Source organism: Physeter macrocephalus, chromosome 1 (genome assembly GCF_002837175.3).
Source record: "Physeter macrocephalus isolate SW-GA chromosome 1, ASM283717v5, whole genome shotgun sequence".
NCBI lineage: Eukaryota > Metazoa > Chordata > Mammalia > Artiodactyla > Physeteridae > Physeter > Physeter macrocephalus.
In genome coordinates, this window is record NC_041214.2 from 135,967,234 (window position 1) to 135,988,495 (window position 21,262).

The 21,262-nt window shown below is 34.4% G+C and overlaps 1 protein-coding gene across 1 annotated transcript in view; it reads right to left on the reverse strand.

Annotated features, from left to right (window-relative positions):
- The window catches only part of TMPRSS15 (transmembrane serine protease 15), a 148,067-nt gene extending 127,062 nt beyond the window's left edge, over positions 1-21,005 (reverse strand). The window contains exons 1-5 of the mRNA XM_024120341.2: positions 20,861-21,005; positions 17,747-17,877; positions 17,409-17,476; positions 11,411-11,564; positions 6,782-6,815 (exon numbers count right to left, since the gene is read on the reverse strand). Of these exons, the coding sequence (XP_023976109.1) occupies positions 6,782-6,815; positions 11,411-11,564; positions 17,409-17,476; positions 17,747-17,877; positions 20,861-21,005 (532 nt within the window). The remainder of the gene's footprint in view (positions 1-6,781; positions 6,816-11,410; positions 11,565-17,408; positions 17,477-17,746; positions 17,878-20,860) is intronic.
- Positions 21,006-21,262: the final 257 nt, after the last annotated feature.

Sequence of the window (21,262 nt, forward strand, 5' to 3'; positions counted from 1 at the left end):
TCACAAAGAAAGAAAACTACAGACCAATATCACTGATGAACATAGATGCAAAAATCCTCAACAAAATACTAGCAAACAGAATCCAACAGCACATTAAAAGGATCATACACCATGAAAAAGTGGGCTTTATTCCAGGAATGCAAGGATTCTTCAATATACACAAATCAATCAACGTGATAAATCAGATTAATAAACTGAAGGAGAAAACCATATGATCATCTCTACAGATGCAGAAAAAGCTTTCAATAAAATTCAACACCCATTTATGATAAAAACTCTCCAGAAAGTAGGCATAGAGGGAACTTACCTCAACATAATAAAGGCCATATATAACAAACCCACAGCCAACATCGTTTTCAATGGTGAAAAACAGAAAGCATTTCCTCTGAGATCAGGAAGAAGACAAGGTTGCCACTCTCACCAATATTATTCAACATAGTTTTGGAAGTTTTAGCCACAGAAATCAGAGAAGAAAAAGAAATAAAAGGAATCCAAATCAGAAAAGAAGAAGTAATGCTGTCACTGTTTGCAGATGACATGATACTATACATAGAGAATCCTAAAGATGCTACCAGAAAACTATGAGAGCTAATCAATGAATTTGGTAAAGTAGCAGGATACAAAATTAATGCACAGAAATCTCTTGCATTCCTATACACTAATGATGAAAAATATGAAAGATAAATTAAGGAAGCACTCCCGTTTACCATTGCAACAAAAAGAATAAAATACCTAGAAATAAACCTACCTAAAGACCTGTATGCAGAAAAATACAAGACACTGATAAAAAAAGTTAAAAATGATATAAACAGTGGAGAAATATACCATGTTCTTGGATTGGAAGAATCAACATTGTGAAAATGACTCTCCTACCCAAAGCAATCTACAGATTCAATGCAATCACTATCAAACTACCAATGCCATTTTCCACAGAACTAGAACAAAAAATTTCACAATTTGTATGGAAACACAAAAGACCCTGAATAGCCAAAGCAATCTTGAGAAAGGAAACCCCCAGAGATAAACCCACACACATATGGTCACCTTTTCTTTGATAAAGGAGGGAAGGATATACAGTGGAGAAAAGACAGCCTCTTCAATAAGTGGTCCTGGAAAACTGGACAGGTACATGTAAAAGTATGAAATTAGAACACTCCCTAACACCACACACAAGAATAAACTCAAAATGGGTTAAAGACCTACATGTAAGGCCAGACACTATCAAACTCTTAGAGGAAAACATAGGCAGAACACTCTATGACATAAATCACAGCAAGATCCTTTTTGACCCACCTCCTAGAGAAATGGAAATAAAAACAAAAATAAACAAATGGGACCTAACGAAACTTAAAAGCTTTTGCCCAGCAAAGGAAACCATAAACAAGACCAAAAGACAACCCTCAGAACGGAAGAAAATATTTGCAAATGAAGCAACGGACAAAGGATTAATCTCCAAAATATACAAGCAGCTCATGCAGGTCAATATCAAAAAAACACAACCCAATCCAAATTGGACAGAAGACCTAAATGGACATTTCTCCAGAGAAGATACACAGATTGCCAACAAACACGTGAAAGGATGCTCAACATCACTAATCATTAGAGAAATGCAAATCAAAACTACAATGAGGTATCACCTCACACCAGTCAGAATGGCCATCATCAAAAAATCTACAAACAATAAATGCTGGAGAGGGTGTGGTGAAAAGGGGACCCTCTTGCACTGTTGGTGGGAATGTAAATTGATATAGCCACTGTGGAGAACAGCATGGCGGTTCCTTAAAAAACTAAAAATAGAACTTTCATATGACCGAGCAATCCCACTCTTGGGCATATACCCTGAGAAAACCATAGTTCAAAAATAGTCAAGTACCACAATGTTCATTGCAGCTCTATTTACAATAGCCAGGACATGCAAGCAACCTGAATGTCCATTGACAGGTGAATGGATAAAGGAGATGTGGCACGTATATACAATGGAATATTACTCAGCCATAAAAAGAAATGAAATTGAGTTCTTTGTAGTGAGGTGGATGGACTAAGAGTCTGTCATACAGAGTGAAGAAAGTCAGAAAGAGAAAAACAAATACTGTATGCTAACCTATGTATATGGAATGTAAAAAAAATAATAATGGTTCTGAAGAACCTAGGGGCAGGACAGGAATAAAGACACAGATGTAGAGAATGGAGTTGAGGACACAGGGAGGGCGAAGGGTAAGCTGGGATGAAGTGAGAGTGTGGCATGGATATATATACACTACCAAATGTAAAATAGATAGCTAGCAGGAAGCAGCCGCAGAGTACAGGGAGATCAGCTCGGTGCTTTGTGACCACCTAGAGGGGTGGGATAGGGAAAGTGGGAGAGAGACACAAGAGGGAGGAGATATATGTATACATGTAGCTGATTCACTTTGTTATACAGCAGAAACTAACACAACATTGTAAGGCAATTATACTCCAATAAAGATGTTAAAAAATAAAAACCAATATGGAAAATATGAATATAGTTTTTTTATATAAAGGAAGTGTGTTTTGGGATTTTATCAGATTTTATTTTTACCTAGTCTGCTGTCTCCATCTCATCTCCTTATGTACACATATATGATTTCAATTCCCAACAAAACCATTGGTTAACACATTAACTCTTACAGAAATTAGCCAGATGCCAGTTTTTAAAAATGACCTTCCATTCTTAACACTAGAGTCCTTTGATTTGTGTACTACGTAGTTTGCCATTTCATTCCTTAATTTTTGCTCTAGTATTTCTTCTTTTCTAGGAAATCTGTACTGTACTTCTCAAGAGGGAATTTTTAGCAAAGGAGTTAAGAAAGTCTATTTAAGGAAATGTGCACAAAGAGAATAATAATTGGTTCTGTTTATTAAAAGCTGTTCAAATCGTCTGAATATTAGTTGCTGTTTTCTTGAGTGGGAAAAAGATTGGCATATTTTTATATCTATACCATATTTTATCTTCTGGATATTAATTTTTTGGCAAATTATGAAAACCCACCAGTAAATTAGTATTATTTGGAATTCTGCAAATGGAAGGTTTTAAGTAACTGTTTATATTTGTATTATGAAGGAGTCAGTACACACTGAAATGTGATTACTTCAGAATGATTCACAGTCATATCAATGTCCATTGATTTGGGGTGAGGAATCTCTTGTGCCTACTTTGTGCAGACACTGTGCTAAGCATTGTGGAGGATAAAAAGACTGAAATCCATTATTTGTTTTCTTCCAAACCAGTTATAAGAAGTATTACACACAAGACAGTAATTTGAAAATCACATTTTGGAAATCTTTGATTTTTATTTTCTCTGTTACTTAAATAGGGGTAATAACGCTTGGTGGCCAAAGATGAGACAAATTAAACCCAATTCCTAGTAATTGTCTCCTTTAATAGCTTACTTAGTAATGGAATCAGAACCTGAATCCATGAATGCCTGCCTTGAGAGACCAAGTTCATTTCACTGTACTGTATTAGAAAAAGAGGTATCACCTTACAGAAATTCTCATCTACTTTAAAAGAACAAATTTAATCTATTTAGCAAGACTATGACTGGTCAATTCAAATGAAATTATAGTGGAAAGATACTTGAATTCTGTTATGTGCATAGGAATGTCTTAAATTCGAAGAAAGTGCTTAGCAATATGTGTATTTTTTTTCTCAAATGCAGAGAAAAAAATACTTAAAGTCAAAATACATTTGGTGTTGGTTACAGTGCCTGTGTCTTCGTCCTCGGCCAATTAATTCATTTGAGGAGTATAATTCTGCCTTAGCTTCTCTTGACCCAACTTTATGTTCTTCACCAAATCAGCCAGTTCCTTTTCTTCAGTCCCCAAACCCCTCCACATAGTGGAATTGTGGCAAATTGCATTTTGTTGGAGATTGAGAAAGCCCATGATAGTGAAACTTTTGTTTTTTCACAATCATTGCCTACACAGTAAGCAACAAAAGACTAGAACAAGCTGTAGTCTAGAAACCCTTCAAGCATATGAACAATTGCCCAAAAGAGCCCCTATCAGGCACACTGTAGCATCCAGAAATCAATCGATATAATGCAACCTTAGTTCCCATCTCTCCCTTTACTCTTCCAAATGGGTTAGTAAAACTTTACAGTAATTGGCAACAAAGACAGTTGAGCAATAGAACATAATCCTCATGGACTTTGTGCCAACTACCATATAAAAATTCTCTGCGGCAGAATTTATAATATTACTAACACTCAGGTACATGATGTGTGCATTTGCTGATTTTTCTCACACTCTGTCTTCCAGGCATATAAAAAATGAGAATAAAGTTAACATCCCTGAAAGGCATATTCATAATAAATTATTGCTTGGAAACTGCGATTTTCAAGTTTAATTGTCTCTTTCCCTTCTATAGATTTATAGTATCTTGACATATGAGAGGAATAAATGGGAAGGATGACTGGGGACTCATGGATCCAGTAAAAGAGGGAATGTGATATTTTGCCACCTACTTACCTTATTATAAGTTTTTGAGGATTGAGTAAAGTAATTCAGTACAGTCTCCAATAACAGGAAAGCTTTGGATATGGAGTTTTTTTGGTTAAATAAATGATCAGATTAAAATGAGCATTACTGAATACAGTAATCTTGTCTTAACCTTAGTTTAGTTTTTGAAAAGTGTTTTTAAAAAAGTATCCAGCTGCTTTATTTTTTTTGGTCTAAGTCTGAAGGGGGAAAGGAGAAAGGCTCTAACATGTGTCCCTCTTTATGCCAGTCATTAATTTGTACCTGTATTATTTCTCTTCTTCACGATCACTCTAAGATATATATTTAAATCTTTGTCTTTCAGATAATAAATACAAAGTTCAAGAAGACTAGGTAGCTTATCAAAAGTGACGTGTACAGTAATTGGTGGAAATGGTTATGGTGGTTTCACCCACACACTTTCAATGTTTGAAAATTGTATGTTACTTTTTGGTCTTCATTTTGATTATCAAATGCTTACAAAAAGAGTGAAAGATAGGACTAAATATGTACTGATCCCATTCCTATAGTTTACATGTAGGAAAGGAGATTTCTATTCCACTCCCTAGGAGAGAAAAGTACGGGTTGAGTGTTACCCTCATGCTCTCTGTTCTCCATTCTCCATCTCCTTTGGCCAGAAGAAACTGGGCTGTTAGCCAACTTTTGATACTGGCCAATATGTCACAAGACCTTTGGCCTGTGAAATATTTTGGTCCATAAGACATTTGGTCCATTCCAAAAGGTCCTTAAAATTTGGTCCTATATCAAATGTCCATGAGCATATTTGGTCCATGCCAAATGATTTTGGACAGGACCAAATTATCAAGGACCTTTTTGGTGTGGACAAATTTCTTATGGACGTTTTGGACAAGACAGTCCTGCAAGGAACTGGTCATATTGTTCAGCCACTTTTAATAATTTTGGTGGGTTTGCCTTTAGGAGAGTAAGGGGGAAAATTTAAGTCCAAGGATTTCTTGCTTTAACACTTTTTTCCCCCCCTAAATCATTCCACATATTTCTCTTAGGGCATTTTATATACCTGAGGTCCTCAATAACTGTGGCTTGTATGAATCACTCAGTGAATCAGTAAACAGACAGAAAAATGGAAAACAGAGCACTAATTTAGATATTTGTTGCTGACTTTTAAAGTTTTAGAAATAAATTTCTCAAAATATATTAAAATTATTTTTTCAGTTTATTTTTAGATTAAAGGAATTAGTCACTATTGATCCTAAAATCATTTTTTGAAAGTGTGTTGAAAGGTGATTTTAGAGGCTGTAAATAGTTTTCTACATTGGATAAGGGACTATGGGCTGAAGAGCAGTTTTATTTTTCAATATGTTGTGCTACTATATGGTTAATACCTACATACAACCCCAGGCAGGCTTATCCTACCATAAAAGACCTCTATAGGTTTAGAGGTGGGATGACTTGTTTCATAAAGCATTTTGATTAATGATTCATATATCATTCTGCTTTTCAAACATCACACCAACCATTTTATCCAAGAATTATTGTGTTACTCAGAGATCATTTATAATTTCACAAATGTTCTCTCCTTATATGTATATAACATTTGATATAAATTCTAATAACATAAAAATGGCAGTATTATTTTTGGAGCTGACAATCCACACACTATTGCCTTTATGGAGTTTACCTAAAGAGATTAGGTTCACATCCAGACCACTTAACATGAAGATTAAGTTAGGACCAGAGAAGACATTTTGGTTAACCAGCACATAGACAAAGGCACAGTAGACAATTACTACGAATCCAGAAAAATTGTCACATTACAGGTACATACCAGGAGTTGGCACAAGGTAGGCATTTAATGAAAAATTGCTGAATGAATGAATCCAAGGCAACTTTGGTACTGGTTTGGCAACCATACCGTGTTAAGAGGAGAGGGCAAACATGTCTCCCTTGCATGCAGAGAGAATAATTAGAGAAAAAATTCCCTCACATCCTATGAAACCTACATCCTTTCTGGCAGACATTTTGAACCTATTGGTGGCATTCTTAGCAAAAGGTAATAACCATGGTTCTAATAGACGAAGGACTGAAGTGAGATCAGATAATACAGGCCTTGATTGCCTCAAATATATTGTTATTTTTTGGTAAAATATTAGGCTAAAAGTGTAAACTTTGATGCTCTAGTTTTCTTATCTATTAAATAAGGGTACTGTTAACTGCTGTGTTATCAGAGAATTCTCAGGAGTCAAAATGAAATATTAGCGAAAAGTTTTTTTAAAATAAGAGAAATAATATTAAAACTGACCTGGAGTTACCAGAGGATTGCTGGTAGTTAGCTTGTGTGTAAAAAATAAATGACATAAAAATAACAATTACATTTTAAAACTGATTATTAGGAATTCCTTCTGTTTAATATTTTACTTGAGAGTTTAAAAAATTACTATGAATTATTAATATTTATTAACTTAAGAATATATCATTTGTAGCTGGAGCTAAAAATAAATCTTTTATGTTTTTATTGATTTTTAGAGCTGTAGAGCGGAGGTTTTTAGATGTTCTTTCTTTTTAAATAATGAAGATGATGTTTTTCAATTATCAATAACTAAACATAAGAATTCATTAATTTCATAATGGCTGTAGACTAAAATGTTCTAGATTAATCTGCTATTGTTTGAAATAGGAGCTTGAGTTATGCTTAGACCATTGGCTTTGGGGTCCAGAGGAATTCCTTTTAATTCCTGACTTTGATAATTAATAGCTGTGTGACTCTGGGCACATTCTTTATTACTTATGTATTTTTAAGTGGAAAAAATATTACTCTCTGCAGAATCATTCTGAGAATTAAATGAGATAATGTTTGTAAAATATGGTACCTGGTCCAAGTAGATACTTCAAACAAATAGATTTTTCAAATATTATAAAAATGGTCATGATTATGGATAACACTAAAAGTAATGTGGTTATAGTTTTATAACAACTTACACTTAAAAAATCATTTTTATATGAATTTGATACTTTTGATGACTTCTAAAATATTTAGAAAACTTTATTATTTACAATTTATGGGAAGCAGATTTTCAGAAGGTGAAATGCCCAGTGATTCTGGTAGTTGACAGACAGGATTAGTGTTCAAATCTTCTGACTTCAATTTGAATAATTTTTCTACAACAGAATGATTTTCCATTTTAAGGTAACTCAGGTTAGTTTTTAAATGATTGATAATTTCTCAAAGCACTCTTTTGATAGTATGATCTTGATAAGACAAAGTGAAGAGGTAGTGACCAATTGTAGTTAGAAACATAGGGTGGAGAAAATGCTGGAATAGAGCCAAGTTAACATTAAACTTTAGATTGTCCTTTCCAAAGAGTATGATACATTTTGAAAGTTATCATTTCATTATATTTTAAACTCCTTTCCCTCATTTATAGTGACCTTACAAATGTCAGGGTTTCATTTCCAAGGCTGCATGATCAGAGCCATATTTTGAGATCACACACATGCGCACACACAAACACCCTCTCACACATCATATATGCATACATACGCATATAGAATTTAAAATAGAAAGGAGCATTGGAATTGGAAATGCATATCCTTGTATATATAACAAGGCACTATGAACTTTGCAATATTATGAACTATGTTATTCCTAACCAAATGTATGCTTTATACATTTTGATATGAAGACTAAATATCTCATATAGAAAGAGCCGGGCTTCCCTGGTGGCGCAGTGGTTGAGAATCCGCCTGCCGATGTAGGGGATACGGGTTCGTGCCCCGGTCCGGGAAGATCCCACATGCCGCGGAGCGGCTGGCCCCGTGAGCCATGGCCGCTGAGCCTGCGCGTCCGGAGCCTGTGCTCCGCAACGGGAGAGGCCACAGCAGTGAGAGGCCCGCGTACCGCAAAAAAAAAAAAAAAAAAAAAAAATAGAAAGAGCTGCCAGAAAAAAAATTGAATCCTTGCCTAATGTCATAAAGTTTTATGGCCACCAAATTATACATTTTGAAATGCCATAAGTACTGACCTGAAGTTGTTGCAGGACTTATCGTAGAGAAATTCTCCAAAGACGCTGGAATAAAGTAAAGTTGGTTTGAAGTTAAGGCTTAGAGTATAAGTATATTACAAAACATCGAGTGCAGTTTGAATATTCATTCAACGGGCATCTGATCTATCAAGAGTTTCCATTTCATTCTTTCTCATCCTGAATGTTCCTATTTATTTATTTAATTATAATTTGTGATACATTTGATGAATTTCCAGAATCTCTATGTATTCTCTCTATAAATTTACCTATGCAAAATATTTGCTTTATTTTACCCATTTAAGAAAGATATCTATTTATTCATCATAATTATATAAAATAATTTATATTTAAGAGAGACAATATAACACACCATCTCTTGTCAGACCTAGAATCAATGGTTTTGCACTGAAACAAATGGATGCCAAAATAATCTTACACATGATAATATCTACAGGGAACTAAGTACTGTTTAAGTATAAAGTGCTTTTCTCATAAAAGATAAAAACTAGCTACTTTCTTCACCCATTAACATGTTTAATATTTTTAAAGCTATAATGACAACTATATTAAAAATAAAGAAAACCAAAGCATATCTTATGATCTAATGAATTTGTTTTCATTCAAAACAATATCTATGGTAAGTGGGTTAAGAGGTATGTCCTCTTCTACTAACTAGATTGTTTATTACATTATTTCTTCATTACTGCACTGTCTTCTTTCTAAAAGATCTATAGCAGTTTCATAAATGATCTATGGTAGATTATTGATGAAGAAGATAAAATAAGTTTTATAAGATATTTTCATAAAGAAGATAATATTTTAATTTTCATTATGTTTGGTTTGACAGTATACTATATAAAAATCAAAGGTATCTGTGAAATTATTAACCAATTTAAAAATGTAATAAATTTGAAAATTCACATGGTGCAAGTGAATATTAAACTTAAATACCTAAAATTAAGCTTCGTATTATGTTTATAAATGTATTTTAATACAGTTCAACAAGTTAAATGTAACTTCAACTTCTGGATCATATTCTTGAGTTGATGTTGTGATATAGTTTATTGCATTTATGATCCTTATTCTAAGTTAATTCAAAGGATATGGTTTTATTGAATAAATAAAGTTTTTAAAACCACAAACTCTCCTCTCCCAAATAGTCCCACCGTAGGGAGTCATGAAAATAAGTTTCAGCACACCTGTCAATTCATTTGCCTCAGCAGACCTCCAGAAACTGATGCCTATTCAAATACAGATAGCAAGATACCACCTTTCTAGAAGAAAATTGACTATTGAAAAATAATCAACATTGTTTAAAGACAAAACTATTACAAAGAAACTCTAATATAAGCGCTAAGAGTGCAGATATTAGGCTAAGACCACGTGGGTCAGAATCCTCAATCCACCTTGAAATAGCTAAATTTTCTGTATGTTAGTTGTCTCATCTGTAAAATGGGGGTAGTAAAGATATCGTGTAATAAGATTGGTATGAGGAGTAAATGTGTTGATAGAAAAACCACCTGTTGTAGCTAATAATAGTTAGTAGTAGTTTTCAGCTCATTTGAATCAAACAAAAATCCAAAACAGTCTCTGCTCCAGCAGCTGTGCCAGAGGGGACCAAACCATCAGTAGAAGAAGCACTTAAGAGCTTGAGCTGTCTTCTCACTGAACAGGCACGGCAGGATATAGTAGGGGGCTTAGTGAAAGAGTACTGTGCTTGGGCTTCCCTGGTGGCGCAGTGGTTGCGCGTCCGCCTGCCGATGAAGGGGAACCGGGTTCGCGCCCCTGTCTGGGAGGATCCCACATGCCGCGGAGCGGCTGGGCCCGTGAGCCATGGCCGCTGAGCCTGCGCGTCCGGAGCCTGTGCTCCGCAACGGGAGAGGCCACAACAGAGGGAGGCCCGCATACCACACGAAAAAAAAAAAAAAAAAAAAAAGAGTACTGTGCTTGATGAACCCATGCTGTAAAGAAAAGCAACTAGAGGTCTGCAGTTTTGTATCCACTATAACAAAATTTTTAAAATGATGTTTTTTTATGTTGCCTTTAAGAGCAAATCTATACTGACATCTCATTCTGAAGCAAAACTATTTGAACTGGCAGTAGGCTGTTTGCCTTTATTCCACTTGATGTGGATATTTATGTATTGATGAGCTTTCTAACATCTAAAAATTTCTGAATTCTAAAACATATTTAGCCTGAAGGTTTACAGATAAGAGATTGTGGATCTGGATGGGCCTGGCAACTTACTATTGTTTCCAACCAAAATAGGACTCGGTATACATGTTTGTTGAATTAAATTGAATGGGAAATAACTAAAATGGAAAATTTAGAATAACCTAACATTGATAGACATTATCGTCTTGCTATTATTTTTGATGCCCTATATCTCTTCCCCTTTGATTTATTTTTATCTTAAAATTATTTATCATTTTAAAATAAAGTTTTATTTTTTATAAGTAACTGAGATGAATCAAACTCATAATCCCCTCTTTTTACTTCCTTTCCTTCTTTTAAGTCCTCAGTCAGAGACTGGACTTGCCACTTGACTATGTAATCTAATAATATCTATATGATTATCACAAAGTAATGTGTCACTTTCCAATGCAGGGTTCCTGGAAAGTCAGGGTGTGCTTGGCCAATGGCAAAAGTGTGATCAGACCCACAAACATTTATGCATGCCAATATTTTCAGAACCTTTTTGATGTTTGATATTTTACAAACATTTTCTCACTGACATTTTTCTTCAAATACAGTTTCTCCATATTTTATTTTTCTTATGTAAATATGTTACCTCAGGCAATAAGACAGGTTTCTAAAGTCCAGGGTGATTCCACTGCTCCCCTGGTACATAGCTAGAATTTTAATTTCATAGCTTAACAATTCAAAGAAATCAAATAATGTTCACAGATACCTGTAATATCAATGCTGTTCACATCAATATGGAAAGTGACCAGTTGGCTGGATTTATTTGCTTCAATGCCTTGAATCATTTCTTCTTTTACATTTTCATCTGACACCCACTGGGCAAAGAGAAGGTCAAATATGACTATAATGCTGCCATTTCTGCAAAGCAAAAAATGACATAAGAGAAAAAAGTTAGCTTTCTTCAAATGATTTGTGTTCAATTTATGTAAGGTGTCTTTGAAATTCTCCACAGTTATCCCCTTGTTAATCCTGATTACACCTATACAAAGTAGGTCATGTCAAATATTATCTTTATTTCACAGGTGGAAGAAAGTGAAATTAAAAGACAATGTTTCTCCAAGAACGCAAAGATATATCCAGAATTAGAACCTGATTTTTCTGAGTTCCACATTAGCACGCTAATCCCTAGACTAGATCACAGATACTTGTGTCAAATTAAACCAAATCACATGGTATCATGACATTTATTCTTATTTTACTGTTTGAACAAATGAAGAATGTGAATTTTTAATTTTTCATAGATGACTTCTAAGTAGGAATAGGTCTAAAGTAGTTTCACTGATTTCAGAGAAAAATTTTCTATATAGTTTATGAAGGCTTGATAGCAAGCTTATAGCAACTAATTTATACCTACTTTTTCTTCTACATTCTTAATATAAAATAAATGAAATATGCCCTGATTTAGAAGGGTAGATAGAAGACAAGCATAAGTGGATTATTGGGAATTTGTGGGATATTCTATCTCATGGTCAAGGGTTGGGATTATCTTGCCTACTTGTCTCTGACCATAACATTAGAATTCAATTACATGACCCAAGTCATCTTCTCTTTTACTTCATCGCCTTCTCTGAAACATGCATTTTCAAAGTTTTCTTCAGTGGTGATTTGTTTACAGTTTAAAGAATCATAAAAATGAATAAATTTTGGGCCAACTAGAAATACTGGAGATATTTTTGCTCTTCTGTCTACATTTCTACTTTGCTACTGTGCTTTTAGGATACAACTGCTTGGGAAACGAACTCTAGCTCTGGTCTTCATTCTGTATCCCTCAGTAGGCTGGCGGTACTTAGGGTTTACTTGAACCCTTAAGAGGCAGACTAAGGAGAACCAAATTTTGCATGGTATGTTTGCTGGTTCTGAAATTTACACATTTACATTCATATCCTTGTGATATCTTTAAGTTAATGAGTTTCTTGAAGGACTTCATCAACTCCTGAAGAGTTCTTTATGTATCTGTATGTATATATGTCTTGATAAAACCTATAATAAATGTTTTTTTTTTCCTCCAAGACTATATACAGGATAAAAATGTTCCTGAAAGATCCCAGCAGATCAGCATTTCCTCTCGGTAGGATATTCCTTTTTGGTTTCTGTGCTACTATTCAGGTTCATCGCTTAGCAGAAGTGATTCCTTTCTATGTAGCTAGCTTTTCATGATTGACGTGAACAGGATACTCTGATCAATAATTGCACATTTCACCTCTATAAATATATTATTTTAAAATGTTTAACTTTCTAATCATCTGATTAAATCAGAGTATCCAAATCTTGTAAATGGCAAGGCTCCTTAGTAACTATTTAGATCCGGGTTCCCCAAATTTACCCACACATGGAATCACTGCTGTCCTTGATAAAAATAGATTTCATCACAGACACTGTTTTTATCTATTCTTCCACACTTGTTAATTTTTCCATGCTGGCTGGTCTCTAATTTTGTTTGAGAATAACTCTCCATTTTCTCATGGCTTCTCCAACCATTCCTCATGTCAATGATAGTTTTATTCATGGGCATCTGACTAGGCCCTGGTCAATGGAACATGAGGGGATGCTGATCGGAAACTTCTTGAAAACTTCTCTATATTTAATCAAATACAGGTTCATAGTGGACTACTACTCTTCTTTGTTGAATGTTATTATGTCTACATGTGATTGCTGAAACTGTCACATCTATCTTGGGACCATGAGGCAAGCTATGATTGACAAGCTAAAGATAGTACAATAAAACAATGAAACCACCTAAATTCTTGATTATGTCTCTGTCAGTGTTCCACTGAATTAACCTCTGCTGAAACCTCCAGATTTCTTGTGAAGTCAGATGGTAAATTCTTGTTTTTTAAGGCACTTTTAGTCACCTGTTCGGTTAATTGCAATTAAAAAAATCTTAACTGGCATACAACTCTCAGGCCTCATCCATATTTATTTAAACAGATGCTCAAGAAAAGGGAGGTGACTCTATTTTTGCATCTGATGTTGGCCAACATTGCAATTTTATAAATAGGGAGAATGAGACTCAGAGTAATATAGGTAACCTTGCCTAGAGTTTTACAGCTTATTAATATCAGAGAGAGAGAGAGGAATAAAACCCAGAACCTCTGTTTCCCAGATGTGTTTTGCTGTAGTTCCCATCACCACCCCACGTACCACTGCTATCAACACCATTATGAACTATTTGTCAATAGGAAAGACATTACAACACATTTGCCTAGATGCAGATCCAGGTTTTTATTATCTTGCATTGTTACCAGAACTTTATATCTAAAAAGATGCAGAAAATAGCTAGTTGGAATTGGGGGGGAGGATGGATATTTTATTGCCGCCACACGTTGAGAGATAGAAGCTTCCCTCTTCTTGTCCCTTTCCCTTTCTCCCTCCTCCTCCCCCTCCTCCTCCCCCGACACCTGTTCTTTTTCTTCTCATTTTCCCTCATCCTCCATCTCTTCCTCCTCCTCTGCCTCCTCCTTTTCATTGTCTCCTTAACCAACCTCACCCCCCAAAATTCTTAAATGGACAGAGTTAAATACGGTAAAAATAAAGTGAGAGTGAACAAAGTCCGTTAGTTTCTCTGTCTTCAATTTCTAATCTTTACCTCCTTGGTTGCACAGCAGATAGCTTTAATTCTGATTAAATCGGATTTGTCTCTTTGTGTAACTTTCACATATTAAGTTTGACTGACCACTTGCTTTTATTTTATTTGAGTTAGGGAGTAAAAGAGGTAAGGTAATTTTGGTAGAGAGCATACAAATCTGGAATTTTCTTTCACTGAGTTGAAAGTAACTGAATAAGTTCATCCTCAGGCATAAGACATCTTCGTATGAAAGATGTGTTTTCTTCATTGTGAATTATACATTGCATTTAATAATTTATACTTTGCAAGGACAGGAGTTACAGATCCTATATCCACATACAGTTGTATTCTTTAAAATTTGTTTCTTATTCAGAGTAAATGTTGGTATAAGAGAGATATACAGTAGAAATCAGGAAAAGCACAATAAACATTTGTGTTTCATGTAATAAGAAAGCTAAAGCTGTTATGTTAGTAGTTTAGTAATGATCTCTATCACTGCTGTGAAATTGAATTTATTTATTAAGGTAATGCAAATTCTTCCTTTAGGAAAAAAAAAAGAAGAAACAATGGCCATTTTCATTTCAAAGTACTGTCCCAGTGGAATATCTGAGTCTGTTTTTTTTTTAAACAGATAAATCCTATCATTATACAGAGAGCCTGTGTGCAATAAATCAAATGTTTCTTATCTCTTATTTTCCTTAATGATACTGATAACCTCTAGGGTTGCTGAGTAAACAAAAGTCTTTTCTTTCCTAACTTGATGACTTATCTGTGCTCAAAGGGCAAAATAAGCTTCATATTGCCATAAAGTGTAAACAGCACTTTATTAGAAGAATCAACTCCTAAATGCTCTTTGAGTCAAAGCACTTTCCACAAAGCAGAATAATAGAAAGTGTTCCCAGATGAGGGTAAACCATTTGCTTGTCCTGTAGAGTGGCTCTACACACATACACACACACACACACACACACACACACACACACACACACACACAACTTAGCAGGGGGAGCAAGATTTGACATTAAATAATATTTTTAAAAGGAAGGAGACATAGATTAATGACTAAGTTTAGTATTCTGAGTGGTATAACTTGACCATGTACACATGCATGGGGTGTGTATTTCAGTAAAATCAGTAACAAAAAAGGAAATAGGCATTTTAAAGGATTTTTAGATGTATTTTTCACAGTTGGTGTGGCTATTGTTAGTTAGTTGAGAAGTCAGTTATTTCTGTGTCTTGATTTTATCAATCAGAGTTTAAGGTGAAAATAATTTAAAAGGTAATTAGGAGTCTGTCAATTTTTTCTATAAGTGGAATATGTCATTTTAAATGTGATTATTTAAAGTAAACCTAGGGCTTCCCTGGTGGTGCAGTGGTTGGGAATCCGCCTGCCGATGCAGGGGACACGGGTTGGTGCCCCGGTCCGGGAGGATCCCACATGCCGCAGAGCGGCTGGGCCCGTGAGCCATGGCCGCTGAGCCTGCGCGTCCGGAGCCTGTGCTCCGCAACAGGAGAGGCCACAACAGTGAGAGGCCCGCGTACCACAAAAAAAAAATAAAGTAAACCTAAACGTTTGCTCGTTACTTTCTTTCCTTCTTCTGAATTTCTTTTCTCATCCTTTTCCTCTCAGTCTCCCAAAGTACCTACCTGTCATTTATCTTACAGACATTTTCATGAAATTCCTTTGCATTGCATCTTTTAAAAACTCACTTCTGATTTAAAAGTAGTTCAGCTACAACGAGGTGAAAGTCTCTCTACACTGATGAAGTATATTATTTGAGAATTGTTATAAAATATGTATCAAGGTTTAGGCACTATATTAGTCTCCTAGGTAGTTTAAAGGAAGGGAAAGAAATAATTCCTTAGCTCAAATAATTTACAGTTTCACATATAGTGATTTTACTATCTAGAGAAACATAAGTTTACTTAATAAATATCAAAGAAAATGCTCGGGTTTTGATAAACCACCAGACCTTATATAAAAGTCTATATTCAGCAAATTTTCCCAATATAGTAAAAACAAAGTTATCCAGCATGTTAAACAAGAGAAGACAAAGAGTTCCATTAGCAAAACTGTCCTAATAAACTCTGCACTAGATACCGTGCTTTGCATGGATTTCACTGCTTAGAGCCTGAGGAAGGCGAGGAAGGACCAGGGTTACCTCTCCTTAAGCAAGGTTTGAGTTCTAAAACCTTTAAGAACTAAATTTGAATTGAATATTTAATGCAGATCTCCACACTCAATCCTCTCCAAAACTGGAAAAGAGAAATTGGTTTCACTCATTCCAAAGCAGAGAAATAAAGTGAAATAAAATCTTTCATGCATGGTTTTACCTTCACAGAATAAATACTGAATAAATATTTTAAAACAGCGCTTTGAGGAAAACACACAAACAAAAAATAATAATAATAACCTCTCCTGAGAGTCCACCTGTGTCATTATAGCCCTGAAATTAGGCCATGAAAGAGGCTATCAGAGATCATAAGCCCTGGAAAACAGGAGTCAAAGCCTCTGTGTTGTGGATAGGAATGAAGCCAGTAGATGGAGGTAGGGTTGACTGGCTACTGAGACTAAGATCTCATGAATATGCAGTGGGATAAAGAATGATAAATATAGATAGATAAGTAGGTGAGAAAGAAAGTAACAGAGTTCTATACTAATGTCAGGACTTTTGTGAAGACCCTGTACCAAGTATCTTTGGTGCCAGGCTTTCAGGTTCAATTGTTTCTGATCTGAGATAGGAGATTAGTCTTTCTATAAAGTGAGGCTTACTGCATTCTCCAATGACCTGGGGTACCCTATGGCTTCTATTTGATATAGGTTAAATGTCAAGACTCCTAGGCATCTGCATACAGTCAACCTCAGCCTTCTCCATGTGTCTCTGAAAGATTTTGCACTTAGGAGAGAGAAACATGTTAATATGAGATAAATTATCTAGCATTATTATTATTATTTGTTACAAATATAAAAGTTTATACTATGCCACTTTTCTCAGTCCTCCTCCAAAATGTTGAAAATTTAAAATGTTCCATTTTCTCCTAAAAATAGTGACACTCTTTTACAAATATTAGCAAAAAGATCACTATTTTGTGATCCTGTGCTTTCTATCTATAGAAAAATTTTGAGCTGTACTTACTCAAATTGTAAAACTCTTGAGTTTTTATATTCATTTTTCAGATTACTTGATTGAAAGATATCATCTATCTAAAAAAAGAAAAGGTTAAGAAAAGGCATATTAAATTTAAGATTTTGTTTAAAATTTTAAACAAAGTAATCTTTATATTCTACTTAGAACTGTATTGGGGTGATTTCCTTCTCTGTGATGATGGGTCTCATACATTTAAGTATCCTGAGCATATTACATTTATTGACTAATTTTTTTCAAAGAAAACAAGATCTATGTATCTTTTGGCAAGTGGTTAGCGAAACTATGTTATGAAATTTTAAATTAGTTGAGTAGAGAAGGTCTCCTACCATTTGCTGAATGTCAAAAGCAAGAACTTTGAAATCCACTGAGAGTTTGTCTTGCAAATTAGGATTATATGTAACTCCAGATGTTATTGTCAATGTCCCTCTGGCTTCATGACTTTTTCCAAATGCTGCATCTAGATGAATTAATAAGAAACAAAACGCTGAAAATGTGAATAATGAATAAGAGAAAATATGCACATTCCGGTTAAGACATAGAAGTAAAGTTCTTGCTTAATGTGTTGTCCCTGGAGTTCTTGTTTTTTTTCTTTGCAGTCTTCGTGTTTCATCATCAGCTCTTTTTTATTTTTTAACTTATATTTTTGACTATCTAGTTGTTTTAAAAGATTGAAAATTAAACTTCTTCTTCTCTATCCCATTTTTTTTTCTTTTCTTTGAAGTCTAACCAACTCTCCAAGCTTCCAAGTTTTGTTTGGTTTTTGTTTGTTTGTCATTGAGGTTTCTGTTGGAAGATACAGGGATGATCAACTTCCACCAATTATGGGAACTGATTCAGGGAAACATAGTGAGAAGTGGACCATTACAAGTTTTGTAGTTGCTTTCAGATACTTCTTGAACACCTAGCATCAAGGGACACTGCTCATTTTCTACATGTGGATTGCTGTGAAGATTTCAGTGCATGTATTACTTTGGAGCATAGCTTTGAAACTACTTCTTTCATTCTAATAATTATAAAATTGGCATGTATGACCTTTTGCCATTAGTTGGAGACTGTCATTACTGGAGAAGTTATTGAGAATGCTGCAGAAAATTTATTATCGCAATATGAAAAAATATAAGAAAAAAGCTAACAAACTGAATACAAACATGGGAAATAAAATATGCCACTAAGGCCAGTACGATCCCCTTATGATATTATGTTCTTTGCATATATATTTATATTTAAAATGAATTGCTTCAGGTGAAGCTTACACAGTGATGAAATCATTAGTAAATGTAATAATAATGATGCATTGACCTGGTATGAGAAGATGTTATTTCTTCTTTTCCCAGATCGGGAAATATGGGCTTAGATTCACTAAGAAAATTTCCCAATGTGACAAAAGTGACAGATCTGGAATTTAGACAAAGGATTGACTGACTTCAGAACCCAAGATCTGTCATATATTGACACAAATCTCCTAGTCCAGAAGGAACTGTAGAATTAATACTTTAAACAATAAACTTGCACTTCGTCTATACAGTTATCATTGCATAATTGATGTAACGTATTATTAATACTATTTCATTTGTTTTTTAAACATTCAAAATAACATTTAGATTTGCATATTTAAAAGTGAAAGGCAAGGAAAGACTGAGGAACTGTCATGGATTGGAGGAGACTAAGGAAACATGATAACTAAACCCAGTGTTGGAATCTGCACTGGATCCTGAACAGGTAAAGACATTAGTGGAAAAACTGGTGAAAGTTGAATAAAGTGTTTGATTCAGTTAATAACATTGTAACAATGTGAATTTCTTGGTTGTGACAATTGTACTATGTGTGTACTAGATATTGACATTAGGGGAAGCTGGATGAATGTCTACAATTTTTGCAACTTTTTAAAAGTCTACAATGGTTTCCAATAAAAAGTGTTAAAAGTATATTAAAGTAAAAGTATGTACTGAAAGTAGAATGTCTTATATCCTCTAGTGTTCTATTATTACCTTATCTCAAATCCCTTCTTATATTCAGTTGTTCACAATTAAATCATATTAACATTTATAAATATTTATTTCTTATTTTTCTGGTAAAACAACTAACTTTTGTATTTTTATTGAGCATCAAGGCTTCCAATAGATTTCCAAATAATTACATATCCTTGAAGTTATTCACAGCATTTAAGTAAGACCAAAACAGCCTCTTTTTTAAAAGTCTCAGTGAATTTCTATAATTTATTAAATTGTTCTTATAATTATATAAAGTATCACAAGTCTTCTTTCTCTTTAAAATATATTCCTGTATGTAGCTATAGTAGTTAAATAAACCAGAAATTATATTGGAATTATTTTATAAAACTATAAATCATGTTTATTACATTCTAATTTACTTATTTACTAAGGGAAAAGAACTAACTCAAAGGATGAGCATTTTATTTTCTTGGTAAAACCAAAATCACTCACATATAAAAGGTTTTGCCCTGAGAGTTTTCAGAAGGAATTAATATGCCTATATATTATTCATCATTTTTTAAAAAATGTGAAAATGTTCTCAGAAAAAATAAATCCAATACTCAAGTTTCTGCTATGCTGCCATTTTAAAAAAATTATCTTAGAAATGAATAAATGGTAAAGAAGAACACAAGTTCTAAAGTTGGACTGTCTAGTTTGCACCACCTGGCAATGTTGCAAATTTAAGCAAGTTACCTAAATTCTCTGTCTCTGATTTTTCACCTATAAAATGAGGGTAACAATAACAACTAACTCATAGGTTTGTTGTAACAAGATAATACAATTGGAGATTTTTTTTTTCCGGTTCCCCCGCATCGGCAGGCGGACGCGCAACCACTGCGCCACCAGGGAAGCCCTGGAGATCTTTTAAAAGCAGTTGGTACAGGTAATTTAGCTCTAAATAAGAATTACCTTTTCTTTTTTCTTTTTTTTTTTTTTTTCTGTCAATCACAAGTTGCTACTCAGGCAACTTGAGATCTTTATAAATCCACAATTACATTCAAGTTGCCTTATACTGTTGCAATTCAAATTGTTGTACTAATAAAAGAATAAAGATATAATTCTCTAGAAATAAACAATATTTTTTCTTTAACTTGGCCTATTTATCCGCTTCTATGGTCAACAATGTTTGAATAGGTTTATGACTTAAATTCTATCAGAACAGACCCACAGGCTATGAACCTACTTTGTTATATGTTGGAACTGAGAACATTATCATTTTTTGTTTTAAAAACTTAGTCTCATGTTTGAATTCTGAATTAAAATCCAAATTATATACCATGTTAAAAGAATTCTATGAAGTAAACTACGGTGAAGCATCTGGATGCAATATAAATACCTTGCCATGAAAGCACAGCAATGCATACAATATGCTGGCAGGATTCTGGAGATTAAAGTGTATACATTCATCTGAGAGCGCTTTTCTGTAGCCAAGTCTATGTGACTTACCTCTTTCTGATCCCTTGATTGACAGCCAGGCCACTGCAATTAATCCAGCACAGAGCACCACCAATATGGCAAAGAGAGCTGCAAACATGACTTCATAGGTGCTGAGAGAACGGCGCCTTGAGGGTACACTTCGCTTTGAGCCCATCTTTGGTTTTTGAAGGTTTGCTACTCTAAGGGCTCTGAGAGAGCATAGGAGCTTCACCAGCTGAAGAGCACAAGCTCTCAAGTTTTCCAAGAAGCCTTGTCAAACAAGTCTACACTGGTCTTACTAGTCAGTGTAAATGAGTTGTGTATGTCCCTTTGGCAACATTATGTCTCTATACATTAAGTAGCTTTAAAAGTGCAGTTAATGTTTAAAAAGATATTAGTGAGTACAGAGAAGCTTAGAGTTGTAAATGTTAA